This window comes from Urtica dioica, chromosome 12, assembly GCF_054948205.1.
Source record: "Urtica dioica subsp. dioica isolate 48M chromosome 12, U.dioica_male_clone48M_v1_H2, whole genome shotgun sequence".
Taxonomy (NCBI): Eukaryota; Viridiplantae; Streptophyta; class Magnoliopsida; order Rosales; family Urticaceae; genus Urtica; species Urtica dioica.
Window position 1 is genome coordinate 22,976,701 of NC_142767.1, and position 15,856 is coordinate 22,992,556.

A 15,856-nucleotide genomic window follows, 5' to 3' on the forward strand; every position below is an offset into this window, starting at 1 on the left:
AATGCTCAGTCACATATGTAAAAACCAAGCGTTTGATTGTGAACAAAAGGGCTATCATATTCCTAGAGGTTTTGATGAGTTAATGACGGCTAATACCGTAGAAAAATGAAAAATGTATTTTGGTAGTCAAGAAGCATGCAACTTTCAAATGATTGAATAATGACGAATTATGTACTAAGATTCCATATGTTTTATTTCCGGAGGTGTAGCATCTCGTGGTCTTGATCTCAACACCAAGGTCTTGCAAGGATGTAATCTCAAAAGAATATGATAAGTACCAAGATCGTCTGATTTATTTATTTATTTATATTTTTTTAAATAATCAACGCATGCTTTAAGCGCAAATGAGTGATGATTTGGTATATCCTAACTTATCTTTGATATTTATAACTTATGTTCCCTCTAAATTTATAGTACAATGTTTACTAACATCAACACGATCACGAGATTATTAAGTTCAATCAAGCCTCTTGTGTAACTCGTGAGAGACTATTTACAAAATGTTTCTTTGTTTAGCCGCGGAAGATATATATATTCGAAATATATTAGAGAAGATATTAACACATCAAACATATGAGACTTACATTACATGGTCACATCAATAATAGTTGCAACTATTTTTTTTCCGGTTAATATCTACGCCTACATCAATTGTAATATCTTTTATAGATCAGTTGAATTTGTGAAAACCCAGCACATGAAAATCAAATGTACATTAAAAATATAACGGTCTCTCAAAAAGTCAAACTGGAAATCGAGAACAATTCAACCATTTTTTTATCTTGATGAATTCATTCATTTTTCAACACATGGGTGCTATCCATCGATAATAAACATTACATTAATTTCATATGCCATAGGAAATATTTGATTATCGACATTAGTATTGTGTCCTTCAATGATTATATTATGATGCTTACAAAAATAGTTTAAAAATAAATAAATCATTGAAGGCCGTAAACAAGCAAAGCTCCGACGGCAGCGACACCGGCAACGAGGCCAATAAGGACACCAAAAGGAGGCAATCCGCCGCCAATGGCCTTTCCCGTGCTTACGTCATAACGAGCAAATCTCTTCTTTGGCGCTACACATTGTGGACACGCGTATTCCTCCGGCTACAATAACAACATTAATATTATTATGATTTAATATCAATATTTGCCATTAAACTAAATAGAATACTACATTTAGAACACCCAAATTTACGTCAAAAATCCATCATATAAAAAAAATTCACAAACAAATGATATATTTTTAACTATGTCCAAAAATATGTTACAACTTATAAGTACATAACACATTAAAATACTAAGCCGAAATTCAAAAATATGTAAAGAGAAATTAAGATTTGTCGGACCGCTGAATTATTGGGTTTACTGAGTTCTAAAACATAATAAAAACAGAGAGATGGTTATTACCTGCTCCTCAAATGGTTTCTGGAGTGTGTAAATGAATCCACAATCAAGGCAAATATGCGTAGCTCTAGCCTGAAAATTGAATAACCACCAATCATTATATCATATGGCAAATGGGAATGACAAAAAAGTAATAATTCTAGTAATGTAAGTAATGCCTTTTGACTTTCGGTGAGTTTCCTTCCGAAGCGAGGAGGAGCAGGCCGCTTTGGTAACCGTTTGACGTCCACTGGCGCGCCTCTATATATAGATAACCTCAATAGTTAATATACATATTATGATCATGAATTAAAAATAACTAATTGCAATTTAATCTCTAAGAGAGTGAACCTGTTAACAACAAAGTAGATAGAGTCAGGCTTGGCTTGGATGGCAGTTTTGGTAAATCCAAGCTTGTCGGCGGGCCAGAGTTCATCCCCGAAGAAGCTGCTCGTGTACAACACTTGGTCCCCGGCTTTCAGCCCCGCCTTCGCCGCGTTTCCGCCTCCATCCACTGCCTATTAATGACGTCATTTAAAAAATGATAATATCCAAATTAATTAACAAGTTCAAAGTCAATTAATTAACAGAGAAAAATAGAAAAATAACTAACTTAAACGTTTGACATTGCTAAACAGTCAACGCTCGGTAACGTGACCTAATATATATATGTGGTTATTTATCTAAGATTTACGTTGGAAATACATGAAAATGACTATTTACTTAAATTTATCGAACGTTGGTTATATAGCAATGTCAAATGTTTAAGTTGACTGTTTACCTAATTGACCTAAAAATTAGTTACCGTGATGAGTACGCCACCACCGGGCTTCTGGCCCAAAGTGAGGCCCAAAGGCTTGTCGACCTCGACCTCGATGCTCTTCGAAGCCCCCGCCGTTTTGGCACTCACGCTTAGCCCTCTCACTCCTCTCTTTTTAAGCGTCTCGTCTCTCGCGAACCACTCCGATACGCCACTTTTGGATTCCTTGAGCGACACGCCTTGGAATGTCGTTTTCTGGAGATGGCCGTTGTTGTTGCTGAGTTTCGGAGAGGATGATGACGTGGACTTGATTCGCCTGTTGAATGTGGAAGACGGACAGCCCGGTGCCACCACAGCCGACGACATTTTTTTTGATGCTCTGAAATTTGGAATGATCAGTCGGTCATAATATGAATTTGCAGATAGATAGAGTTTGGTTGGTTGTGGAAGAGGGACTCACTTTGGCCACGCGACCACTCCACTGCCCACGTGGAATAATAATAATAATAACAATAATAATAATAATTTATAAAATGTCTCCTTCACGTAAATTCTTACTTTCGCCTTTACCCAAATTTAATTTCTCAAGTATCTCATTTTGTTTGTTCACATTATAAATATTTATTTTTATAATATTTTACTTGTCGTTTTACAATTTTATTTAGCTTTTTTATAAACTGTTTTATGTTTTTCATTTTTTAAAATTTTGTATGGAATAAATAGTTTTCAATTTTATTTTAGGTATAGGACTTGTCTGTTGTGGACAATTTATTAAAAAGCTCGATATATGGTTTTCAAAATTAACTCAAAATCGACAGATTTTTAGAATTTTGAGAGTTAGGGGTTATTTTTGAAATTCTAATGTTTAAAATCAGTAATGTTGCTAGTCTCCATAATAAATTCTAAAGAGAAATTTCACAAATACCTCATTTGAACAAAGGGTTCTTTGTATTTTTCAAATGTTAAAACACTTCATAAATATCTTTCTTTTTATTATTTTACGATGATTTGTTGATATTTTAATGAAACTGTAATAAGTAATGAAAATGAAATGAAACTCTAAAACGTTTAAAAAAAATAAAAATAAAACCAAGTATAACAATTTAACAAAACGATAAAAAAAAAACAAGAAAAATTGCAAAAACAATGTATTTTCAAAATAAAACAAACCATTTGCAGAATACGAATGAAATATGAGGTGATCACGGGAACAAGTTTGTTATAACGAGGCGACCTAGTTGTGACTTTTTTTGAAAAAAAAAGGCATAATTTTAGTCTAATTCCTAAAAAAATTCACCCGAGACCCCTATTGGTAATGCTTTAGAACAAGAAAGAACCAATGCAATAATGGGTTCACAGGTATTGGGCCTTACAGAGGCGATCCAAGTACTTAGCCCAATAAAGAAAAATGAGTCTTATCCAAGTACTTACCTCGTAATCACACTCTTATCCTTATTATTATCATGGGTTGCTTCCTTGACTTTTTTTTTTTGATCGAAGGAAGGTGCTTCCTGGGCTTTGACTACCCAAAAAAAAAAAAAAAACCGATTTTATTCCTTTTACCAAAGAGATTGGATCCTAGTCAGAGTCGTGGTGTTATTCATAGTTTATTATTATCACATGTGGTCTGAGTTTGGAACCTATACATGAATTAGTTGTACAACTTAAATGGGATTAAAATAAAAGCATTGTAGTTCTAATTAAACAGATCTGCCTCTTAATTATATTAAACTATTTCACGCGCACGAACACCTGTTACAATTCATGCATCTCTTATGTATTAACAATCCATTTTCCCAGGCGTTTAGTTCTCTTTTTCTCGCAATTTAATTGGGGTATGTGTTCAACATTAATTTATGGATTTAATCCCTAGTTACGACCTTTTGTGCGTATTCCATTCCATGAGTTGAGAATTGGACGCAGTAGCGACCTCTCGCTCCCTCATTCAACCACCTGTTATCTTCACTTGATTTTGATTTGATATTTAATGGAAGTTTTTATCCTATATAAATTATAAATAATGTCCTGTACGACTAAAATATTCCATATATCCCAAGGATATTCCATGGCATTTTTCATGTCCTTGAACATGGAGGAGAAAAAGTATTGTTAATTAACTGTTAAGAAGCTGTTTACTTCAAGCAAAAAAAATATCAGAGTTCCTGTACATCAATAAAATCAATTGAAAATTGTCCAATTCCACAGTTACTTACGTATATGGAAAACGACAAACAAAACTATCTTACCTAAAATATTTATACCAAACAACAAGAAATTCAACGTGTAATAAACTACTACGTCAATTCATCATATATATCGTCCAGGGGTAAAATTATCATTTCAAACAAACAGCGAATAGGAAAGAGAAAGGGATAAAATAAAGTGCGTTATCCATTCCATGCCGTTTCAAAAATATGCGACAGAATATTCCTCTCCGTCACAATTTCGTGTGTAAATAGCGTAGGAAACAATTAAACAAACAAAGCGTGGCAGGTTCGCACCGGTCTAAATCTAAACGGCGTCAGTTAACGGTAACCCGCGGAACCAAAGGGGTACGTACGGTAAGACTGGTTAGGTGAGGACTGATGAAGCACGTCTGGTGGGACCGGTAAAGGATTGTGCCACGTGTACACTTACCTCTCTTTCTCCACAGAGGAGCTCAGAGAGCTATATATCACGCAGAGAGAGAGAGAGAGAGAGAGTTCAAAACAACCAATCTCATTGAATCGCCTTTGCATTTCTCAAACTCGCATTCTCTCACTAGACTTGATCGTCGATTCTCTCTCTCTCTCTCTCTAGACTACTTCAAATCTTTCTCTCCAAGTTCAGTCTGAATTGTATGGCCGCCAACTCCAGTAGCCGAGGGATCGCCACCGTCGGGAAGAGAATCGCTGACCAGATCTGGACTCGATCGACTCTCGCTGCCTCCAGGTGATTTTCTTTTGTTATCATTTTTTATTTATATTTCTTTAGAAATTCTTGGTGTGTGATTTGAAACTATTAGAACTGATTAAAGATTAAATGTGTGGAGATTTTTTTGTTGACCGTCAGTTTCCGTTTTCGCTGTTTCAACTATAATTTGTTACAGAAGAAAGAGAGTCAGTGATAATTTAGCGTGAAATTAGATGAAACTCGTGTTTTGCTGAGGAATTTGTGTGTTGTGTTTATATAATGTGATGATGACTAAAAGAATCGCGATCACAAAGAGTGTGGGCGAATCTTCAGGTCTTACTAACGTTAGCGTGTTAGACGGAGGGAAAATATTTACATTTTTTACGGTCAATGGTGAATAGTTCATCATGTTCGTTTTTTTAAAAAAAAAAAAAATTAAATTTCATTAGGCACATAGACATAGTATTTCATTTTGAAGGAATATTTATTTTGAAGAAAAAAACGAAAGTATACAATATTTTTGACGGTTTAGCCTTCATCGAACAATAATGTTTTTAAAGAAATACAAGAAGGAATACCTCTTTGGTACACAGAGCATTTTACCGTGAAGGCGTATCTTTAAACAAACGAAAAAGACGTATTTGAGCAGTTATTGTAAGTTCTTGTTTCAATCAACAATCTCTTTCACGGTATTTTTCTATTCCTCAGGGATAAAATAAAATTTTGTGTTGATATATAATATCACTCGTGAAATCGAAGATTTCTTCATTTCATTTTTCTGTTGGAAAGTCGCATTTTAATGATTGGCCTATTGGAAGAAATGTGAAGCAATCACACAGCCTTTCCTTAAGTTGAAAATTACTACTAACCTTTACAACACATGTGTTGTTTAATATCTTAAGGTTGATATAATTTGTTTTTTTGGGCAAAAACAGAGCGAGCTTGTTTGTATTAAATCTAAAGCAACTTTACTGTAATAATTTCCGCTGAGGTGTTGAACAGAGTATATAAATGGTCAACGTATTAAGAACAAATCTAATTTTACTCATTAGAGTTGACTATTAATCGAGAGTTGATAGATTTTTAGACTGTAATGTTAGATTTTTATGGCCTCTCTTTCCTTTTCAATAAATATGTGATGGATCTCATCGGCCGAAAAAGTAGGCATGTTTCATGATCTACAAAATCCTTTACATTATTATTATTATTATTATAATTTAAGAGCCGGCTTCATTGCCTCTTTATTTTCTTTTATTATAGTTTATTGCTCCTTATTTAAGAGGACTTTCTTGACCCAAAGCTTATGAAAGTCTCTTCATTTTTAATATAACTATTTTCAACCGCCTAATTAATTTTCATTTTTATTATCTCTCTTTCTTTTACAAAGATATTTGGATGATATTCAGTTGGGGGGAAAAGTAGCATGTTTCCTGATCGACGAGCTCGTCTAGTTATTATTTTCTTGGTAGTCAATTTTGCTATAAATTTCAAAAGGGCTTTCTTGATCCTTAATAAACGAATTAACAACTCTTCCGTTATTTTCATTTGTCTTTCACTGTGCATCTTTTGTCCAGCTTTGATATATAGATATTAGATGTTAGTAGTGTATGTATAATCTAAGCGGTAGATATTAATAATAACCAAATAAGTAGTTGATTTATTAAAATCTCTTTTGTCGTGTGGTGAAACAATACCTCAAAGATCGGAGTCTCAAGATATAAACAATCTCGTCGTGTGTGAGCAATGACAAAGTCTGGATAAGGATTGCTTGTGTGTGTACAGCCAAGGCAGTCACTGTTTGGCTTCTTAATTTCTTAATATATTACTTTAATGCGTTGTGCCTCTTGTATGAAGAATGGATAATGCTTTGTCACGATTGATACTATTTTGTCACGTGCTGATCACGTGGTACCAAACCCATATCTAGGCTACGTGGCTAGCATATAAAATTCAACTAGGAATTGATTTTTTGATCAAGGTGCAGATAAGAAGGTGAGAATAATGGTGGATTTTTGGATGTTGGAGTTTGTTCCGAAGAAAAAGTTTTGTCAATGACTTGAGAGTTGAGAGTTGAGATGATGGGAAAACAAAATATAACCCCACATCCCTTATCATATTTCAATAGACTGGCAAAAAAGACTAGAATAAAATATATATTATGTTCCCCTTCCTCTTCCTCCATAAGCTTTTGAAGGTTCTTTATTATTACAACTTGCTGTCTGATTTTAATATCCATTAAAATCATGTAGTGCCTGTGGGACCATATAACTAACTGCCTCATTTAGATCTTTTTGCTGTGTCAACTCGAAGAAGAAGAATATATATATTAGTAGTACACTAGTACTGTGTTGTTGAAGCATATTCCATGGAATCTCACAACACACAACCACTTCTTTTTTGCTTAAATCATTGTTTTCTCTAATCAGAAACAGAACAACTGTTGTGGTAGGGCTCCTCCAAAAAGCCTACACACCACCAAAGCTTGTTACTTTCTGTCACAATAATTGTTGCAAATTTGTCAAAACTTTGAGGAAAGCATAATTCTAAATAACCCAATGTAATTAAAATCGCATTATTAATTTCAGGAGAGGCGGTCACAGCTCGGCGTACGACAAGAACCCGGATGAGCACGCCCACCCGAGCCATGCTGTGCCGGATGAGGTGATTCAGTCCAACTCGGACAAGTATTGGGCTCCGGACCCGAGAACCGGTGTGTTTGGGCCTGCGAACGGTGGGCCCGTTTCTGGGGAAGGGACGGTCCAGGCTGGCGCGGGACAAGGGTCGGTGCTGGAGCAGAAAGCTTGGTTCCGTCCCACCAGCATTGAGGACTTGGAGAAGCCTGCTATGCCATAAACTACACACTCACATCAAGAAAAGAAGATACACATATATATAACTAAATAAATGAATTGAGTATGTTTGGTTTAGCTGTGTTCGAACTATTCTACTACTTTCCCTGAGTGTGACTTAGAGTATGGTTTGTTGTGCTAAGCTTTTGAGTTCTTAGGTATGAGCTCACTTGTCCGTGTATAATTCAGATAATGCAGCTTTATTGTTTGTGTCGTTTCTCAAGCACTCTGTCTCAGTGGATTAATTTAGGCATGCCATACATACAGTACAGATACAAGATTAATGTTGTTGAGTCGCTTAGATTATCTAGTAGAAGAATATATTAGTCGGCGATGGAGAAGGTCTATAAATATTATTTGCTTTGCTTTACGTTTTGGCATTGTCTTTGCGGAAAATAACAACGTTTCTTAAAAGCGAATGATAAATTTGGAACTGAGTTTTAGTCCTTAAGGAGTAATTTAGCCGATCAACTGAGCTATTTTAGAAAGATCTCTAGCGTGTATCAGGCCGCTTTTGTTATTGACCAAAACACGGAGCTTATGTATGTGGGCAATTATGTCGCTTCCAAGACATTACTATAAACACCATGTCGCTTATAGTAGCGAAAATGACAGAGTAAATGACATACAATTATGTCGTGCTTAGTCCTGTCATGAAACACAGGATTTCGGCACAAGTGTAGAGCACTTTGACTGTCAGAGAACACAGTCACCACTTCCTCACTTATCTTCAGTTCCTTTAGCATACCAGCGATCCAGATAACTTCCTTAACTGCCTCAGTAGCTGCCACGTACTCAGCTTTGGCAGCTTCGGCTGTGGAGAGAGTGACCATTGGTTGAAGCTGTGACTTCCAGCTCACGCAATTCCCATTGATCAGGAAATAATACGCCGTTGTAGACTTTCTACTATCCACATCTCCAGCAAAGTCTGAGTCCACATACCCTTCAACCTTCACGCCAATGCCAGTTCTTTCATACACCAAACATGTCCGAGTAGTGCTGCTCAAGTATCGTAGTAACCACTTTATAGCTGACCAATGCTCATTTCCAGGATTTGACATAAACCGACTTAGCACACTGATGCCATGTGCTAAATCAGGGCGAGTGCATATCATGGCGTACATGACTGACCCCACAGCACCCGAGTAAGGCACATCATGCATGTACCTCAAGTCTGACTCAGAAGTTGGACTTTGAGATTTGGAGAGTCTGAAGTGACTTGCCAAAGGTTGCCTGACCGGTTTAGACCCTCTCATGTTGAACTTGTCAACAATCTTCTCCAGGTAGCTGAGTTGAGACAAAGCCATAGTGCCTCTTTTCCTGTTTCTTTGAATGCTTATACCAAGGATCTTTTTAGCATCTCCAAGATCCTTCATGTCAAATTCAGCTCCAAGTTGCATCTTCAGCTTGTTGATGAGGCTTGATTCCTTGCTGATAAGTAACATGTCATCTACATAGAGAAGTAGATAGACAACACTCTTGATGTCAGAGCCTTTGAAGTACAGCCAAAGAGGTCGGGAGCAAGTCGAGTCTCGACTCGCTGGTTCGGCGCGCGTGGGTCCGTGGAGCTTTTTTTCTTCATTCATTACCTCATTTTTGGCCATGTAAGTCACAATTAGATGTGTTAGTTATGTTTGTTGCCCTAGTGTAGAAAAAGAAAATATTCCCCTATTTGAATCTTCTTTAAACTAAACCTAAAAGAGAAATACACTAAAATAGTTGTGTCAGTTGAACTTGAATGTAAGATTTTTTTTTTAGTTAAACTTTGGCGACCGCTTTCAACGAATTTGAAACGTTGACTATTTTACAAAATTTGAAGTTTCAAACGGCTAAATTGCTAGATATTTGGGGCACTTTGGTACTTTTATGCAATATTCCGAGAGACTGCTTGTTGGCACGCGACTTGTCAGAAACTGCCAGGATGCGATCAATCGACTCCTTTCGATTGTCAATTGACAAATCCAATCGGAAACATGACTTATTTGAACAACTTTTGCCCGGTTGACCCACCAAACCCCACCGTCTTTGACTTTGGAATTTTCTCTGATGCCGTGGAGTCGGGTATTCTTCGGGAGACAGGTTTCCCAACCAAACTCTCCCGCAGTTTTTGGTGGGGTTTGTCAAATCTCAGGTACAAATTACATTAATGTTCCTCTTTCTTTTCTGGTTTTAGTTCCTTTTTATCTTTTCACTATATGATATTTCTTTCTTCTTTTCTTTGGCAGCTCCTTTGGGCAGAACCTTGAAACAACAAGCAATGTGTATGAGAACCTGTTTGCTGTGCTCATCTCAATCTCCGGACTGCTTTTGTTCTTATACCTCATCGGAAATCTACAGGTTCGTTCATCAATTACACACTCACTCTCTATTAACACATATTCAAGATCTGATTATCTGTTGTGATCACAGACGTACATGCAATTGGCAACCACAAAATCAGAGGAAGCGAGAAGGAAGATCAACGTAAAGCTCCCCGAAATCGACTCTTTTTTGGCGAACCATAATCTTCCACCTCACAAGAAGAAAGTTGTGATTCAGTACCTTCAATACACTATCAAACACGACAAGGACTTCGACATTAAGCGTCTCTTGGCTCTTCTCCAGGAACGCTCTGAGCACGGTCAAAACAATGGCGAGGTTTGATTAATTTCATCGCTTGATAATTAACTACTGCACATTAGAAATTTATAAGGGTTATTTAGTTATATAGCGACACGGTTATAGTGAATTGGGATATAGCCCACTTTTGGTTAATTTATTGTAAATAGCCAAGTTAACTTATTAACAGATTAATAAAAGACATATTTAACTCAGTCAAACATGTAAAAAAGGTAGTTAATAGGCTGCCACGTATGCAAGTTGGCTATTTACAAAGTATTTACCAAAGGTTGGCTAATTTACAATTTATATAGTTTAGGTGGCTTACTTAGCTAATTTTTTGAATTTATAATCACTCATTACGATGTTTTTTTTATCATAGCTTTTCGACTTGGGTCAACAAGATTTTGGACGTGAAGAGACACGACAGAAACACATCAGAGGTCAAGGCAATGTTTTGGATCGCTAGAAATGAGATCGGGGCTGTTGAGAAGAAGAAGATCTTGCGATATGTAAGGCTGAGATTGAACGAAGGAAACGACGTCGACTTCGGAAGTCTCCTCCCAACTCTCCCCTCTGAACTTGGACTTTCAATCAAGAAATTCCTTTGCTTCTCAATCTTGAAAAAGGTAATTCATTTTTTTTAATCTTTTCTAATTTCTTGGATAAGGGGTTAACTTAGGGTTACGATAAAAATCTTCTTCTTTCTACCCCAAGGTTTCGATATTGGAAAACTTGGACGATGATGTGTATGAAACAATATGCACATACGCAAAGCCGGCGATATACGCTGAGAAGAGCTACGTGATTCGGAAAGATGAGCCCGTGGATTTCTTGTTGCTTGTGACGCAAGGCACCTTGTTGAGCTTCGGGGACGAGACTACTCCGACGAAGCGTATCCAAAGAGGAGACTTTTGGGGAGTAGAAATGCTGGAGTGGAGGCCACGTACAACCCACGTAATGGGCCTAGGATATTACGTGCCTGCCTTTTTTTTTTTTTTTTTTTTTTTTTTTTTTTCGAAGTTCGAACCAGATCCAAAATCAATCAGATTAAGAACTGAGTCGCTCGCAGCTAGCAAGTTGACGAAGAAAACGTGCAATAGAACTACCACACCAATCCACGTACAACCCACGTAATGGGCCTAAGATATTACGTGGGTTAACAAAGTCAACCTTCCTGTTTTTTTTTTTTTTTTTTTTTTTTTTCAGTTCGAACAAGATCCAAAATCAATCAGATTAAGACTGAGTCGCTCGCAGCTAGCAAGTTGATGAAGAAAATGTGCAATAGAACGAACTTACTGTCCATGTGCTTTTTTTATTTCCTGATTAAGCAAATACTATAGATGCTAATTTTTGCTGTATGCGAAAGGATTTAAAACAAATCCACAGAAGCAGAGTGCATATATGAATGCAACAATAAATATAGTATACGTAAAACCTATTCAGCATTGATTCACTCTCGTCTCCACAGTACAAACTAGGTGAATATAAAGCTTTCTGTTCTCAGATAAACCGTTCTATAAACTAATGACTGCAAGGGAAATATCCACGAGTTCAGCAATAAAAGAAGATGAAGATTCGAGAAACTCGAAGTTGAAGAAACTAGTGAACCCGTGGAATTGGTACCCACAGACATGGAACAAAGTATTCATGGCCTCATGTGTGTTGGCTGCGATCTTCGACCCGTTGTTTCTCTACGTTCCGACCATAAATCCCGTAAAGAAATGCCTGGCCGTGGACGATCGCATGAACATCGTCGCTCTCGCTCTTCGAGCCCTCACCGACTTCGCTTCCCTGATTCACCTCTTTCTGCGCATCCGAAACGCCCACAAGATGTCTCGCCAGCTCAGCATGTCCATCTTCACAGGGCTTCCATGGTCGCACCTCGTCGTCACCATTTTAGCCATTCTTCCCATCCCTCAGGTCAATTTTCACTTCAGTTTAACGGTTAACCTTAAAGTAAAGTTGTTGCGTTGATTGGCTAAGTTTGTAGTTTGACGAAACTGTTCCAAGATCTGTTTGCTCGAATGCCGAGTATTCTGCGCAAGTTCTGTTTTAAAAGTGATACGAAAATGCTCATCTCTTACCCACAGGTCGTAATGACAGAATACTTTTCGATGCTCGCCGGATCGGAAACTCTGTGGGCGAGGAAGTTTTTGAATTCGTTGCTTACGCTGCAATATGTCCCGCGGCTTGTCCGAGTGTATCTATCGGCCAAAGAGATGGGAAGTGGCCTCGACTCGTTGGCTCGCCGTGTGTCTGTCCGTGGAGCTTTCTTCTTCCTTCATTACATCATTTTTGGCCATGTAAGTCACAAATACAAAACTGATTCCCAATTAAAAGTCCTGTCTTTGATCTTTTTTAAACTGAAATTAATACGAAAAATATAGTAAAACTGCTGTGTTAGTATATTATATTAAAGATTGAATGTTGTAAAAAAAATTAATTTTAATTCGGCGACTACTTTTTAAGAAATTTGAAACGTTGACTATTTTGCCAAATCTGAAGTTTCAAACGGAAAAATTGCTAGATATTTGGGGCATTATGGTACTTCTTCGCAATCTGTCGAGAGACGGCATGTTGGCACGAGTCCTGTAAGAACATTCCGGGTTGCAATGAATCGATTTCTTTCAATTGTCGATTGACGAATCCAATCGGAAACATGACTTATTACTTGAGCAACTTTTGCCCGGTTGACCCACCAAACTCCACCGTCTTTGATTTTGGAATCTTCTCTGAAGCCATAGAGTCAGGTATTCTTCAAGAGATTGATTTCCCAACCAAACTCTCTCGCTGTTTTTGGTGGGGTCTGTCAAATCTCAGGTAAAGACATGCATGCATATAGCTCCTCTTTCTTTTCTACTTTTAGTTTATCAATGAATTTTTTTTTTTTTTTTTTGTATTTGTTTTTTGGCAGCTCGTTTGGGCAGAACCTTAAGACATCAAGCAATGTGAGTGAGACCCTACTTGCTGCGCTCATCTCAATCTTGGGACTGCTTTTGTTCTTATACCTCATCGGAAATATACAGGTTCGTTCATCAAATACACACTCACTTATTAGAATGTCCCACATCGATTGGGTACTTGAGCAATGTGTTCCTTATAAGTGTTTGACATCCTTCCACTCTTGAGCTAGCTTTTGAGTGTAAGTTAAGCCCACACTTCTAATATCACTCTCTATTAACACATAAACAAGATCTGATTATTTGTTGTGATCACAGACGTACATGCAATTGGCAATCACAAAATCAGAGGAAGCAAGAAGAAAGATCAACGTAAAACTCCCCGAAATCGACTATTTCTTGGCGAACCATAATCTTCCAAATCACAAGAAGAAAGTTGTGATTCAGTACCTTCAATACACTATCAAACACGACATGGACTTTGATATTAAGCGTCTCTTAGCTCTTCTCCAAGAAAGCTCTGACCGCGGTCAAAATGACGACCAGGTTTGATTCATTTCATCACTGATAATTACAGCACATTCACTACTACAAACTGAGGATTCCACAACGGTACAGAACCGTTGTGGAAGGCTTCCACAACGGTTCTGTACCGTTGTGGAATCCTCCGTTGTGGTATGTTTCCACAACGGTACTCGTCCCGTTGTGGAAAAGTAATGATTCAAGAATATCGTAGCTTTATAATCACTCATTACGATGTTTTTTTTTATCAGAGCTTTCCGACTTGGGTCAACAAGATTTTGGACGGGAAGAGACACGACAGAAACACGTCAGAGGTCAAGGCTATGTTTTGGATCGCCAAAAACGAGATCGGGGCCGTTGAGAAGAAGAAGATCTTGCGATATGTACGGCTGAGATTGAACGAAGGAAACGACGTCGACTTCGGAAATCTCCTCCCAATTCTTCCCTCAGAACTTGGACTTTCAATCAAGAAATTCCTCTGCTTCCCAATCTTGAAAAAGGTATTTCATTTAATCTGCTCCATTTTCTCGGATAAGAAGTTAATTTAGGGTTATGATAGTAATCTTCTTCTTACTTCAAGGTTCCGATGTTAAAAGACATGGACGATCACCTGTACGAAATGATATGCATATTCGCAAAGCCAGCGATATATGCTGAGAAGAGCTACGTGATTCTCAAAGACGAACCCATGGATTTCCTGTTGCTTGTGACGCAAGGCATCTTGTTGAGCTTCGGGGACGAGACTACTCAGACGAAGCGTATCCAAAGAGGGGAATTTTGGGGAGTAGAAATGCTGGAGTGGAGGCTGAGAACAAGTTTGTGCTCGGAACTTCCAATGTCGAAATCGAACCTGAAATGTCACACCAAAGTCGAGGGTTTCACTTTAATGGCGGTTGATTTGGAGCGCGTGCTGTCGAATTGCTGGACAAAGTTTTCAATGTCAGAAGGGTTGAAGCCTTTTGCAGAGGCTTGCTTGAAGATGGGGTTACTCCGCTACATTCGCAACAAAAGGAAAAGGGCCGACGATAATCAACTTTCCATTGTTACAAGCTCCCCTTAAATTAAATAGATTACATATTCAAGTATGTATTTTTTTTCTTCTTCTCAACTGTTTGGCTTGATTTGATGGATGAGGAATCAAGTGTCGCAAATCTCCATAAAAAAGACACAGACTTCGACGCTAAGAGCCTCTTGAAGAGCGTTGTGACAACGACAGCGAGGTTTGATTCATTATGTTATGGTTGTTAGTTATTAATTAATCCAGACTTAGTCAACAAAATATATTAGGTTTTTAATTATTACCGTTGAAGGCATTTCTTGAGTTTGTGTTTACTGTTGAATAGTGTACTGGGTTATGGTACATTAAAATAGGATGGATGTTGAATTAGTGTTGTGTGGGATAATGGGTAGAACGTCGTTGAGGGTACATAGGGAGTTACTTAATTATTTTCTCAATTTAAAGTTACCGTGTAGTTAATTGTAATCGAATTAATTTGCTTTCAATAAAAAACACAATACCAATGGCTATTGTTTTCCCAAAATTTAATTTCTTATGTTTATAATATATAAGTGATTCTGGGTTAAAACCCGACAATGGTACCTCGATTAAATTTCGTATGAGGGTCATTGTCACATAAAATATAGACAATTTAAAATTAAATTAAAGTCCAACTTGTTTTCTTCTAAAATTAACATACAGCTGTATTTTTAATTAATAACAACAGACTGTGCTCCACAATATACTATTAAATTAAAATATACAAAAAATTAGATAATTAGCCAACTAAACGTTTGAAATCGATATATAACCAATATTTCGTAAATTTTAGGTAAAAAAAACCATAATGATGACGTGACATTCTTAATTTACCCTTTCATTGAAATAAAAAAAAATGAGGGTATTTACTGTCAATTTACACATGTAAATACATGGACGTG

The 15,856-nt window shown here is 37.2% G+C and overlaps 3 protein-coding genes and 1 pseudogene across 4 annotated transcripts; 3 read left to right on the forward strand and 1 right to left on the reverse strand.

The window, feature by feature from the left end:
* Positions 1-754: 754 nt before the first annotated feature.
* On the reverse strand, positions 755-2,623 carry ENH1 (rubredoxin family protein). The gene is made up of 5 exons (XM_089602198.1): positions 2,200-2,623; positions 1,746-1,912; positions 1,574-1,655; positions 1,419-1,487; positions 755-1,115 (listed from the first exon to the last, which is right to left on the reverse strand). The coding sequence occupies exons 1-5, from the start codon at positions 2,518-2,520 to the stop codon at positions 945-947; spliced, it is 810 nt and encodes a 269-aa protein (XP_089458324.1). The 5' UTR covers positions 2,521-2,623; the 3' UTR covers positions 755-944.
* A 2,210-nt stretch (positions 2,624-4,833) lies between these two features.
* On the forward strand, positions 4,834-8,118 carry LOC149380551 (late embryogenesis abundant protein At5g17165-like). Its single transcript, XM_089603617.1, has 2 exons — positions 4,834-5,085; positions 7,632-8,118. Exons 1-2 carry the CDS (start codon positions 4,994-4,996, stop codon positions 7,897-7,899), a joined length of 360 nt encoding a protein of 119 aa, XP_089459743.1. The 5' UTR covers positions 4,834-4,993; the 3' UTR covers positions 7,900-8,118.
* Positions 8,119-9,308: 1,190 nt separating this feature from the next.
* On the forward strand, positions 9,309-12,021 carry LOC149380552 (cyclic nucleotide-gated ion channel 1-like; annotated as a pseudogene). The gene is made up of 8 exons (XR_016294254.1): positions 9,309-9,333; positions 9,401-9,499; positions 9,737-10,026; positions 10,121-10,232; positions 10,305-10,532; positions 10,874-11,122; positions 11,211-11,477; positions 12,001-12,021. The product of XR_016294254.1 is annotated as a cyclic nucleotide-gated ion channel 1-like (transcript).
* Positions 12,021-14,978, forward strand: LOC149380553 (cyclic nucleotide-gated ion channel 1-like). The gene is made up of 7 exons (XM_089604171.1): positions 12,021-12,416; positions 12,587-12,799; positions 13,024-13,316; positions 13,411-13,522; positions 13,715-13,942; positions 14,170-14,418; positions 14,499-14,978. The coding sequence occupies exons 1-7, from the start codon at positions 12,021-12,023 to the stop codon at positions 14,976-14,978; spliced, it is 1,971 nt and encodes a 656-aa protein (XP_089460297.1).
* The last annotated feature ends 878 nt before the right edge of the window (positions 14,979-15,856 follow it).

Coding starts and splice junctions, on each gene's coding strand:
- ENH1 (XM_089602198.1), bottom strand. CDS start 2,520: ATGTCGTCGGCTGTGGTGGCACCGGGCTGTCCGTCTTCCACATTCAAC. Junction 1,656..1,745: donor ATCTACTTTGTTGTTAACAG/GTTCACTCTCTT, acceptor ATCTATATATAG/AGGCGCGCCAGTGGACGTCA. Junction 1,116..1,418: donor AGAAACCATTTGAGGAGCAG/GTAATAACCATC, acceptor TTGTTATTGTAG/CCGGAGGAATACGCGTGTCC.
- LOC149380551 (XM_089603617.1), top strand. CDS start 4,994: ATGGCCGCCAACTCCAGTAGCCGAGGGATCGCCACCGTCGGGAAGAGA. Junction 5,086..7,631: donor TCGACTCTCGCTGCCTCCAG/GTGATTTTCTTT, acceptor TATTAATTTCAG/GAGAGGCGGTCACAGCTCGG.
- LOC149380553 (XM_089604171.1), top strand. CDS start 12,021: ATGACTGCAAGGGAAATATCCACGAGTTCAGCAATAAAAGAAGATGAA. Junction 12,417..12,586: donor CCATTCTTCCCATCCCTCAG/GTCAATTTTCAC, acceptor TCTTACCCACAG/GTCGTAATGACAGAATACTT. Junction 13,523..13,714: donor ACCTCATCGGAAATATACAG/GTTCGTTCATCA, acceptor TTGTGATCACAG/ACGTACATGCAATTGGCAAT.